Source organism: Entelurus aequoreus, linkage group LG07, assembly GCF_033978785.1.
Source record: "Entelurus aequoreus isolate RoL-2023_Sb linkage group LG07, RoL_Eaeq_v1.1, whole genome shotgun sequence".
NCBI classification, from domain to species: domain Eukaryota; kingdom Metazoa; phylum Chordata; class Actinopteri; order Syngnathiformes; family Syngnathidae; genus Entelurus; species Entelurus aequoreus.
Window position 1 is genome coordinate 75,542,619 of NC_084737.1, and position 12,317 is coordinate 75,554,935.

A 12,317-nucleotide genomic window follows, 5' to 3' on the forward strand; every position below is an offset into this window, starting at 1 on the left:
GAGGGTTTCCAGTTTGGTGGCCAGAGGATCGCATCTTTGTTTTTTGAAGATGATGTGGTCCTGTTTGCTTCATCAGGCTGGGAACTTCAGCGTTCACTGGAGCGATTTGCTGTCTAGTGTGAAGCTGCTGGGATGAGGATCAGCACCACCAAATTTGAGGCCATGGTTCTCAGTCGGAAAAAGGTGGACTGCACCCTCCGTGTTGGGAGTGACGCTCTGCCTCAAGTATTTCAGGGTCTTGTTTTCAAGTAAGGGAAGAATGGAAAACGAGATTGATAGACGGATCGGCGCAGCGTCGCCACTGATGCATTCACTGTGGTAAAGAGGGCGCTGAGCCAGAAGGTGAAGCCCTCGATTTGCCGGTCAGTCTATGTTCCTACCCTCACCTAAGTTTTGGGTAATGTCCGAAAGGACAAGGTCGCGAATACAAGCGGCAGAAATGAGTTTCCTTCGCAGGATGTCTGGGATCACCTTCAGAGATAGGGTGAGAAGCTCTGTCATGCAGGAGAGGCTCAAAGTAGAGCCGATGGTCCTTCAGCTGAGGTGGCTCGGGCATGTACTACAGATGCCTCTTGGATGCCTCCCTGGTTGGAGGCGTTTTGGACATGTCCAGTCAGGAGAAGGCCTCGGGGCAGACTTAGGACATGCTGGAAGGACTATGTCTCACATCTGGCCTGGGAACACCTCGGTGTCCCCCCAGTAGAACTCGAGGAGGTAGCCGGGGACAGGGAAGTCTGGGCATTTCTGCTCAGACTGCTGTGACCCGAACTCGGATAAGAGGCGGAAAGTGGATGGATGTTTGTTCATCGTTCATCAAACTTCATCGCTTATCTTTTCTCATTTGGTTTCAAGCCAAAATATTCCCGGGACATTTGGCTTTGCAATCATTGTTTTTCCTCCTAATTTTTGTCCCTTTCCTTGTTTTTGACGAGTGAGTCGCGACTAACGAGGCTCTGTCCTCGCATACTGTGTGTGTAAGCTGCCGAATAAACACACTCGGGTGCTGTTTGAAAGTGAGAGACGAGACAAACAAACACACACAGACGCGAAAATGTTACCATGCCGGCAAAAATGATCGAGTTTATTTTCATTTATTGTTCGACTGATTGATTTATTGACTATTGGCCGAGGCCTAATGGGAACGATACAATATTTTTGTATACAGTAACTTTTTTTTTCTGCCCAGGCCCGCACGCCGCCACTTAAAGGCCTACTGAAATGAAATTGTCTTATTTAAACGGGGATAGCAGGTCCATTCTATGTGTCATACTTGATCATTTCGCGATATTGCCATATTTTTGCTGAAAGGATTTAGTAGAGAACATCGACGATAAAGTTCGCAACTTTTGGTCGCTGATAAAAAAGCCTTGCCTGTACCGGAAGTAGCGTGACGTCACAGGTTGTGGAGCGCCTCACATCTGCACATTGTTTACAATCATGGCCACCAGCAGCGAGAGAGATTCGGACCGAGAAAGCGACGATTACCCTATTAATTTGAGCGAGGATGAAAGATTCGTGGATGGGGAAAGTGAGAGTGAAGGATTAGAGGGCAGTGGAAGCGATTCAGTTAGGGAAGATGCTGTGAGAGGCGGGTGGGACCTGATATTCAGCTGGGAATGACTAAAACAGTAAATAAACACAAGACATATATATACTCTATTAGCCACAACACAACCAGGCTTATATTTAATATGCCACATAACAAACACCTCCCCCCTCCCGTCCATATAACCCACCAATACAACTCAAACACCTGCACAACACACTCAATCCCACAGCCCAAAGTACCGTTCACCTCCGTAAAGTTCATACAGCACATATATTTCCCCAAAGTTACGTACGTGACATGCACATAGCGGCACGCACGTTCGGGCAAGCGATCAAATGTTTGGAAGCCAAAGCTGCGTACTCACGGTAGCGCGTCTGCTATCCAACTCAAAGTCCTCCTGGTTGTGTTGCTGCAGCCGGCCGCTAATACACCGCTTCCCACCTACAGCTTTCTTCTTTGCTGTCTTCATTGTTCATTAAACAAATTGCAAAAGATTCACCAACACAGATGTCCAGAATACTGTGGAATTTTGCGATGAAAACAGACGACCCAATATGTCCGCTACAATCCGTGACGTCATGCGCAAACGTCATCATACCGAGACGTTTTTAGCAGAATATATAGTGGGAAATTTAAAATTGCACTTTACTAATCTAACCCGGCCGTATTGGCATGTGTTGCAATGTTAAGATTTCATCATTGATGTATAAACTATCAGACTGCGTGGTCGGTGGTAGTGGCTTTCAGTAGGCCTTTAATCATTGCCACCTTAAGTCATTAGTTCCATATTATATAATATTTAAAACATAAATAAAGGAATAGGATAGCTTTGATATACTGTAGCTTAAAATCAATTTTGGCACTCCACAGGGATGTGCTTCGAGCCCTAACTCATACTCTTCAGCCATGATGATTGGCTTTTTTTAACGCTACAAAAACCATTATTGAATTTGCAGACAAAGTTGTTGCTCTACTCTAGAGCACAGACCTAAACTGTATGTTTTTGTCAATATAAAGAATTTTTGCTCAATATGATTTTGTGTGAGAGTCAACCACAGCTAAAGAACATCAATGTCATTATTTTTTTTAGCTGCCAGTCCAGCGCGACACCCTCACGGTGCAGGAAAGCCCTCTTGCCCCTCCGCCTGCGGCTCCGAGTCAAACGCTCAGCGCTACGGAGGCCTGGTGCAAGAGTTCTTCAAGAGTGTGTGCAGCGTCCGTAGGGATGGAGAGAGGACGCAGAGAGAGCCCCTCATTGTCGGAGACTTCAACTGCATGGACGAGCCCAGGCTGGAATGCCTTCCGCCCGGGGCGGGGGATCTCGGAGCCTTGGCTGGACTTAGCGGAGCCAACGACAACGTAACCAGAATCGTGAACAAGCGGTTCATGAGACAGACGGCAGGGGACGAGATGGTCTGTATCATGGGAGGAGGGAAGGAAGTGGCGGGAAATCACAGCACAGCAGGACCAGGAACTGAGGTGAGGTTTTTCTTCGAACGCGTCCTACTCTCATTTCAAGTCAGCTTGGTGTGTGGTGGTGTTTTGATTTTGCTAAATCTAATGTTTAGTACAACAAGTGTAGAGTGTGTATCAGCGTATATACCTAGACAGCCCGAATGTCACCATATGTACCGTATTTTTCGGAGTATAAGTCGCACCGGAGTGTAAGTCGCACCTGCCGAAAATGCATAATAAAGAAGGAAAAAAACATATATAAGTCGCACTGAAGTATAAGTCGCATTTTTGGGGGAAATTTATTTGATAAAAGCCAACACCAAGAATAGACATTTGAAAGGCAATTTAAAATAAATAAAGAATAGTGAACAACAGGCTGAATAAGTGGACGTTATATGAGGCATAAATAACCAACTGAGAACGTGCCTGGTATGTTAACGTAACATATTATGGTAAGAGTCATTCCAATAACTATAACATACAGAACATGCTATACGTTTACCAAACAATCTGTCACTCCTAATCGCTAAATCCCATGAAATCTTATACGTCTAGTCTCTTACGTGAATGAGCTAAATAATATTATTTGATATTTTACGGTAATGTGTTAATCATTTCACATATAAGTCGCTCCTGAGTATAAGTCGCACCCCCGGCCAAACTATGAAAAAAACTGCGACTTATAGTCCGAAAAATACGGTACTAGGGTTGTATGGTATATCGGTACTAGTATAGTATCGCGGTACTAATGAATCAAAAACGTTACTATACTCTGTTTGAAAACATGCTTCACTACACACCGTAGGAGGATACAACAGCTCACCGGCGTCACAATGTAAACAAATGCCCTGGGTGGATCTACGCCTGACGTCCACTGTAATGATACCAAGTACAAGAGCGTATCTAGACGATACTACAATAATTACATCAATCATTTTTATCGTCACAAAATCTTTTTTCTTTGTTTAAAAACATTCATATTATATTCACAAACTCAGGAAATACATCCCTTATCTGGTTGTAAATGTTTACTATTTTTTTCTTTGTAAAGAAAAAAAAAACACAATTATTTATCATTATGATTCAAAACATGATTTTATATATATTGTTTAATAGGGGTGTGAATCGTACAACAATCTTCAATTCGATTCCGATTCTTGGGGTGACGTTTTAATACGGAATCAATTCTCCATTCAAAACAATTCTTGCAATACACAGTAATTATTATTATATAAATTATAACAATTTTATAACCCTTGTGCGGTGTTCGGGTCTGTGGAACCCGTTTTCATTTTTTATTCAAAGAAAAATTATACAATTAATTAATTTTTCAAACTGAGACTCACTGACTTTGGCTCATTCTCTGTGAAGAACATATATCAGAATACATATTTAATGAACACACACCATACACCACCCTAAACATTTATATTACATATAAAATGTCCGGGTCCACTGGACACGGGGCTAATAGAAGTGTGGAAATTGATGTTCTGTGTACCACACACACACAGCAGGCCTAGACAGGAGGAGGACAGAGTGTAGGTACACAGAACATCAGAGGGTCAAATGTGCGAGAAAATGAGAGCAGACAGTGTTGACAAACAATGTTGCAACCTTGTGTGGGAACCGCAGGTGCAGAAACACAAAAGAAGAATCCTGTGGGGACCAAAAACTTTTATGTTAAAATACTGAACAGATGTTTACCTTATCCTAATAAACATCTGTTCAGTATTTTAACATAAAAGTGTTTGATTGTGAGGCATTAAAAGCCACAAAATGCAGCGGGTCCGTCAGACCCACAAACGCTGGCTGAGTAACAACAATATGAACATTACACAAGGGTTAAGACAAGTAACAAAACCTCCTCTTGGTTTGCACAGAGATGGCCTCAAAAATATATTTTTTTAAATCTATTTTTAGCATTTTTTAATCGATTCAGAATCATAATAAGAAAGAATCACGATTTTGAATGTGAATTGATTTTTTACAGCACCGCTGTCATTGAATATTTCATTATATATGTATTACTGTTTATTTGATTGACAAAGTTAACTAAAACAAAATCAAATCAGAGCTAAATTGTTGCTAGGAAATAGTCGTGGTGTACTGTTCAGGCATGACTATTTATTTTTTAAATTGTACTCATAAATTGTGCCCATTTGTACCGCTTCTTCCTAGGATGGACCCTGCGACTGCATCATCCAGTCTTCTTGTCCCGCCAGACCTTCTCGAGTCTCCCGCAACTCACTGGGACAGTGCAAACACCGGCCGCACGAGACCTCGGCCTCCGTCGAGGAAAAGGGAGACACTTTGGCAGAGTGACGACACTTGTTTGTACACAACATTTCCTGTTTAACGCTGCACACCACTGTCCCTCGACACATCCCCTCCTCCCCCCCGTCACTTCACGTAACCCGCACTGCCAAACATAACACACATGCCTCACACAAATACCACACGAGTACCAGCAGTTACACTTTATTGACAACAAGACCACTCGAACCTACCCTCTTTTTAACATGTCATTGAACACCACTGGTAAGTGGAGCTTAATATAAAGAATGTAGAACCGTGCATGTGTTTTGCATGCAATAAAACCAGAGACCTTTTTAGAACTCTCTCCGTCTACCAGACCTATAGGGTGTGCGATGTGCGTTCACACTTGCCATGTTTGTTTCGGTTCAAATGTGCGTTCGCTCCCCTAGTCCCATTGAGAGATGAGTCTCGGTCAAGTGAACTCTGGTTCAACTTCGAGTACTACATGGCGCCAAGGACCAGTGTTAAAATGACAAATATAAACTGACAGCTGTCCAATCAAGTCCTTACTTTATGTACAAACCCCGTTTCCATATGAGTTGGGAAATTGTGTTAGATGTAAATATAAACGGAATACAATGATTTGCAAATCCTTTTCAACCCATATTCAATTAAATGCACTACAAAGACAACATATTTGATGTTCAAACTCATAAACTTTTTTTTTTTTTTTCAAATAATAATAATAATAATCCAGGTCTGGACTACAGGCAGGCCAGTCTAGTACCTGCACTCTTTTACTATGAAGCCACGTTGATGTAACACGTGGCTTGGCATTGTCTTGCTGAAATAAGCAGGGGCGTCCATGGTAACGTTGCTTGGATGGCAACATATGTTGCTCCAAAACCTGTATGTACCTTTCAGCATTAATGGTGCCTTCACAGATGTGTAAGTTACCCATGTCTTGGGCACTAATACACCCCATACCATCGGATGGTTCTTTTCCTCTTTGGTCCGGAGGACACGACGTGCACAGTTTCCAAAAACAATTTGAAATGTGGACTCGTCAGACCACAGAACACTTTTCCACTTTGTATCAGTCCATCTTAGATGAGCTCAGGCCCAGCGAAGCTGACGGCGTTTCTGGGTGTTGTTGATAAACGGTTTTCGCCTTGCATAGGAGAGTTTTAACTTGCACTTACAGATGTAGCGACCAACTGTAGTTACTGACAGTGGGTTTCTGAAGTGTTCCTGAGCCCATGTGGTGATATCCTTTACACACTGATGTCGCTTGTTGATGCAGTACAGCCTGAGGGATGGAAGGTCACGAGCTTAGCTGCTTACGTGCAGTGATTTCTCCAGATTCTCTGAACCCTTTGATGATATTACGGAGCGTAGATGGTGAAATCCCTAAATTCCTTGCAATAGCTGGTTGAGAAAGGTTTTTCTTAAACTGTTCAACAATTTGCTCACGCCTTTGTTGACAAAGTGGTGACCCTCGCCCCATCCTTATTTGTGAATGACTGAGCATTTCATGGAATCTACTTTTATACCCAATCATGGCACCCACCTGTTCCCAATGTGCCTGTTCACCTGTGGGATGTTCCAAATAAGTGTTTGATGAGCATTCCTCAACTTTATCAGTATTTATTGCCACCTTTCCCAACTTCTTTGTCACGTGTTGCTGCCATCAAATTCTAAAGTTAATGATTATTTGCACAAAAAAAAAATGTTTATGAGTTTGAACATCAAATATGTTGTCTTTGTAGCATATTCAACTGAATATGGGTTGAAAATGATTTGCAAATCATTGTATTCCGTTTATATTTACATCTAACACAATTTCCCAACTCATATGGAAACGGGGTTCGTATTTTCTTAATGCGCAACATTTGGTCCCATGACAAAAATCCATGTGCAAGCGGACCTTTTTTTTTTTTGTCCGAACCACGTGTGAACGCAGCCTAAATTGAAGCCTGTGGGACTAGATCAGGGGTCACCAACCTTTTTGAAACCAAGAGCTACTTCTTGGGTACTGATTAATGCGAAGGGCTACCAGTTTGATACACACTTAAATAAATTGCCAGGAATAGCCAATTTGCTCAATTTACCTTTAACTCTATGTTATTATTAATAATTAATGATATTTATCTTTGTGGAAACACTGATCATCTTAATGATTTCTCACAATAAATATATATAGAAACAGATAAATATCAATATGCAACACTTTATTTTTATATTTTCTCTAAGTGCACATTTTTCAAATTAAACGTTTTCAAATGATCACTTCTAAGACAGTATTGTGAAATCACAATATCCCATTTTAACTAGCTAGCCACTAACATTTTTTAACAAATCATGAATTACTTTGCACCATGTTTGTACAAATAATAACTCATGTAAAATAAAAAAGTCAGTCAAAGTTGTTAGAGTATATAAAAAATTGGACCAAGCTATATTTCTAACAAAGACAAATCATTATTTCTTCTAGATTTTCCAGAACAAAAATTTTAAAAGAAATTCAAAAGACTTTGAAATAAGATTTAAATTTGATTCTACAGATTTTCTAGATTTGCCAGAATAATTTTTTGGAATTTTAATCATAATAAGTTTGAAGAAATATTTCACAAATATTCTTTGTCGAAAAAACAGAAGCTAAAATGAAGAATTAAATTAAAATGTATTTATTATTCTTTACAATTAAAAAATATTTGAACATTGATTTAAATTGTCAGGAAAGAAGAGGAAGGAATTTAAAAGGTAAAAAGGTATATGTGTTTAAAAATCCTAAAATCATTTTTAAGGTTGTATTTTTTCTCTAAAATTGTCTTTCTGAAAGTTATAAGAAGCAAAGTAAAAAAATAAATGAATTTATTTAAACAAGTGAAGACCAAGTCTTTAAAATATTTTCTTGGATTTTCAAATTCTATTTGAGTTTTGTCTCTCAGAATTAAAAATGTCAAGCAAAGCGAGACCAGCTTGCTAGTAAATAAATAACATTTAAAAAATAGAGGCAGCTCTCTGGTAAGTGCTGCTATTTGAGCTATTTTTTAGAACAGGCCAGCGGGCTACTCATCTGGTCCTTACGGGCTACCTGGTGCCCGCGGGCACCGCGTTGGTGACCCCTGGACTAGATGGATCCAAATATGTGTGACGTGTGTGTATACATATAAGCAAAACTACATCTGCTGTTTGCATTCTAATTTATTTTATGTGACCACAGGTAAAAACAAAACAAAAAAGTGCCTGTTTTATTTCTTCACTGATGTCAAGCAATGAGAAGCTAATTCAAAACTCCTTCTCTTTGCAAAAAGGGATGTGTTGGCTCTCACGCTAAACCAAATGCTACTTGTATAAATGCAAACAATACCTTCTTTAATTAATGTCAGACAACTTCCGCCTTAAGTACAATTTTGTTTTGGCGAAAAGTAAAAATAAATGTTTCATTAGGCACCGTTATTGTTATTGCCACAAACATTTCATGGGTTATCACAAAGCTTCATAAAATGTGTTCTTCAATGCTGCAAATGTGTCTTTGATTTGATTGCCACTCAGCAGAGGAAATATCCTCCAGAGGGACCATTTTATGTTGTAAGCATTGACTAATCATCACACTATTCTATCCGAAAATACAAAACCCAAAACCAGTGAAGTTGGCACGTTGTGTAATTCGTAAATAAAAACAGAATACAATGATTTGAAAATCCATATGAACTTATATTCAATTGAATAGACTGCAAAGACAAGATATTTCATGTTCGAACTGAGAAACGACGTGTTTTTTTGCAAATAGTCATTAACTTAGAATTTAATGGCAGCAACACATTGCCAAAAAGTTGGCACAGGGGCATGTTCACCACTGTGTTACATGGCCTTTCCTTTTAACAACACTCAGTAAATGTTTGGGAACTGAGGAGACACATTTTTTAAGCTTTTTAGGTAGAATTCTTTCCCATTCTTGCTTGATGTACAGCTTAAGTTGTTCAACAGTCCGGGGGTCTCCCTTGTGCTATTTTAGGCTTCATAATGCGCCACACATTTTCAATGGGAGACAGGTCTTGACTACAGGCAGGCCAGTCTAGTACCCGCACTCTTTTACTATGAAGCCATGTTGATGTAACACGTGCAGAATGTGGCTTGGTATTGTCTTGCTGAAATAAGCAGGGGCGTCCATGAAAAAGACGTTGCTTGGATGGCAACATATGTTGTTGACTCTCTGAACCTTTTGATGATATTACGGACCGTAGATGGTGAAATCCCTTAATTCCTTGCAACAGCTCGTTGAGAAATGTTGTTCTTAAACTGTTGGACAATTTGCTCACGCGTTTGTTCACAAAGTGGTGACCCTCACCCCATCGTTGTTTGTGAATGACTGAGCATTTCATGGAAGCTGCTTTTATACCCAATCATGGCATCCACCTGTTCCCAATTAGCCCGTTCACCTGTGGGATGTTCCAAATAAGTGTTTGATGAGCATTCCTCAACTTTCTCAGTCTTTTTTGCCACTTGTGCCAGCTTTTTTGAAACATGTTGCAGGTATGAAATTCCAAATGAGCTAATATTTGCAAAAAATAAAGTTTTTCAGTTCGAACGTTAAGTATCTTGTCTTTGCAGTCTATTCAAATGAGTATAGGTTGAAAGGGATTTGCAAATCATTGTATTCTGTTTTTATTTACGATTTACACAACGTGCCAACTTCACTGGTTTTGGGTTTTGTACATATTTTAATTAGTTTTGCTGTCCTTTGCAGCGGACAATAAATTACATATATTTACAGTTTGTCGTGTTATAAATGATACAGCAAGAACACTTTTTTTTCTTCTTGGCTTCATACATGCATTTTTGCATCTTGACCAACCATTTTAAACATTTTAACTGAAATTAAACACATGTGGTCTACATTCTACTTGTAAAAACAGACTAGCATACATACATCTAACAACTCAGGCCATTATACAGGCTGGCCAGTGTTCTGAAAAAAATGTGCTGCTTCATAAAAAGAAATGCAACTAGTTGTTTAATCCGATTTTGATGACATTTTCAGAAAATGTCCGAAATGGGTCCTGAAACAAGTGCTTTTGTAGTTTTTATTATTATTCATATATGAGCTTGTCAATATACCTCCTGACATTTATTCTGTCACTATACATTATAGACAAACAACCAGCCATACATTTTAAGTTAATCAAGGTTTATACCGTTTTTGTCTTAGTTTGTTAACTTGTATGTAAAAAAAAAATTAAAAAAATGCTAACGTTGTATTCATATGACGTCACGTCTGGCTCTATAAATATGGGAGACTCGGAAGTGGTAGTCAAGAGAGCTTCGGTTGTCAAGGCGTTCGGGGCGGCATTTTGCTTTTCTCAGAGCGGAAGTTGCCCAGCTTCGTTAAAATACTTTACCATTGCCGCTATTAACCTTAAGATTATTTCACGCAAATTAGTTGAAGTGTTTGTAAACAGGTCGTTTTGCCTCAGCGCTTCCTGGTTACGCGATTCAACTAATTACGAGTGTACGCGAACGCGTCAGGTAAAACCACGTGACACCGCGCTCTTGCCATACGTCAGCGGGATTGTAAACAGGAAGCAGCTCGGAATCCGTGTTCAAAAAAAGCGCGAAACAGTGCGGCTCAACACAAAATGGCGGAAACGCGTGGATTTGTGGTAACCGTCAATAGTTGTGTGGACAATCCAGCCGGCTAAAGCACACATCACCGTACATTAAAAAGATGGTGAAGACATTCCCGAACCAAGTTAGGTAAGTCATTTGTTTCATATTACTTGTAATTGTGTCGTTTAGGCTATGTCTACACTAAGCTGGATAACCCTTTAAAGCAGGGGTGTCAAACTCAAATACAGAGTGGGCCAAAATTTAAAACTGAACAAAGCCGCGGGCCAAGGTTTAACAAATTAACCTTTTAATAGGGACCCAAACAAGTTTTGCATTGAATATTGAACAAGCAAGGCTTATAAAACTTTATAGTGACATACAAAATTGAGTAATTAAAAAATATCAATGGCATATCAAATACAATTTAAATAAAAATGAATGTCTCTTTTCTATTTGCAGCCTTCTGAGGTAAATATCCACATTATCTTTTTCCACAGGCTAATAAATTTGAAATTAAAATAATGAATAAACCAACCATTCAGGACTTTAAACTGCTCAGTTTGCAACACACTGATCTAATCTGATGTGCCCAAGCCAGATACCTGGCTTCTTTTCTTGGATGCTAGTTCAAAGCTCAGGCTTTGAGCTGAGGCAACCTTCATTATCGAACGAAGGTGTTCATCGGTCATTATATCTCGTAGTCCACCCAGACCACAGTCTTGGGGGCGTGCCTTAAAGGCACTGCCTTTAACGTCCTCTACGAGCTGTCGTCATGTTCGCTTTTCATCCATTTTAACAACGTGCCGGCCCAGTCACAAGATATGTGCGGCTTCTGTATGCACACACAAGTGAATGCAACGCATACTTGATCAACAGCGATACAGGTCACACTGAGGGTGACAGTATAAACAACTTTAACACTGTTAGAAATATATGCCACACTGAATCCACACCAAACAAGAATGACAAACACATTTCGGGAGAACATCCGCACCGTAATACAACATAAACACCCAGAACCCTTTGCAGCACTAACTATTCCGGGACTCTACAAAGTACACCCCCCTCTACCACACACACACACACACCTTGTCGATTCTGGGTATTTGTTCTGTTGTGTTTATGTTGTATTACGGTGCAGATGTTCTCCCGAAATGTGTTTGTCATTCTTGTTTTGGTGTGGGTTCACAGTGTGGCATATATTTCTAACAGTGTTAAAGTTGTTTATTCCGTCACCCTCAGTGTAACCTGTATCGCTGTTGATCAAGCATGCCTTGCATTCACTTGTGTGCGCGTGCAGAAGCCGCTCATATTATGTGACTGAGCCAGCACTCGTTAGACTGGATGAAAAGCGGACGTGACGATTTTCGGGAGGGGCACTGAAATTTGGGAGTCTCCCGGGAGGGTTGGCAGGTATGAGAATTAGCGGTGAATGCGGTGG

The 12,317-nt window shown here is 40.1% G+C and overlaps 2 protein-coding genes across 2 annotated transcripts in view; both read left to right on the top strand.

Moving 5' to 3' along the window:
* Positions 1-6,453, top strand: part of LOC133654258 (protein SOGA1-like) — a 232,345-nt gene extending 225,892 nt beyond the window's left edge. Inside the window, 2 exon segments of the mRNA XM_062054484.1 lie at positions 2,640-3,028; positions 5,186-6,453. Of these exon segments, the coding sequence (XP_061910468.1) occupies positions 2,640-3,028; positions 5,186-5,329 (533 nt within the window). The 3' untranslated portion in view covers positions 5,330-6,453.
* Positions 6,454-8,060: 1,607 nt separating this feature from the next.
* The window catches only part of casp9 (caspase 9, apoptosis-related cysteine peptidase), a 55,043-nt gene continuing 50,786 nt past the window's right edge, over positions 8,061-12,317 (top strand). The window contains exon 1 of the mRNA XM_062054481.1: positions 8,061-11,023. The gene's annotated coding sequence lies outside the window, so the exon portion shown is untranslated. The remainder of the gene's footprint in view (positions 11,024-12,317) is intronic.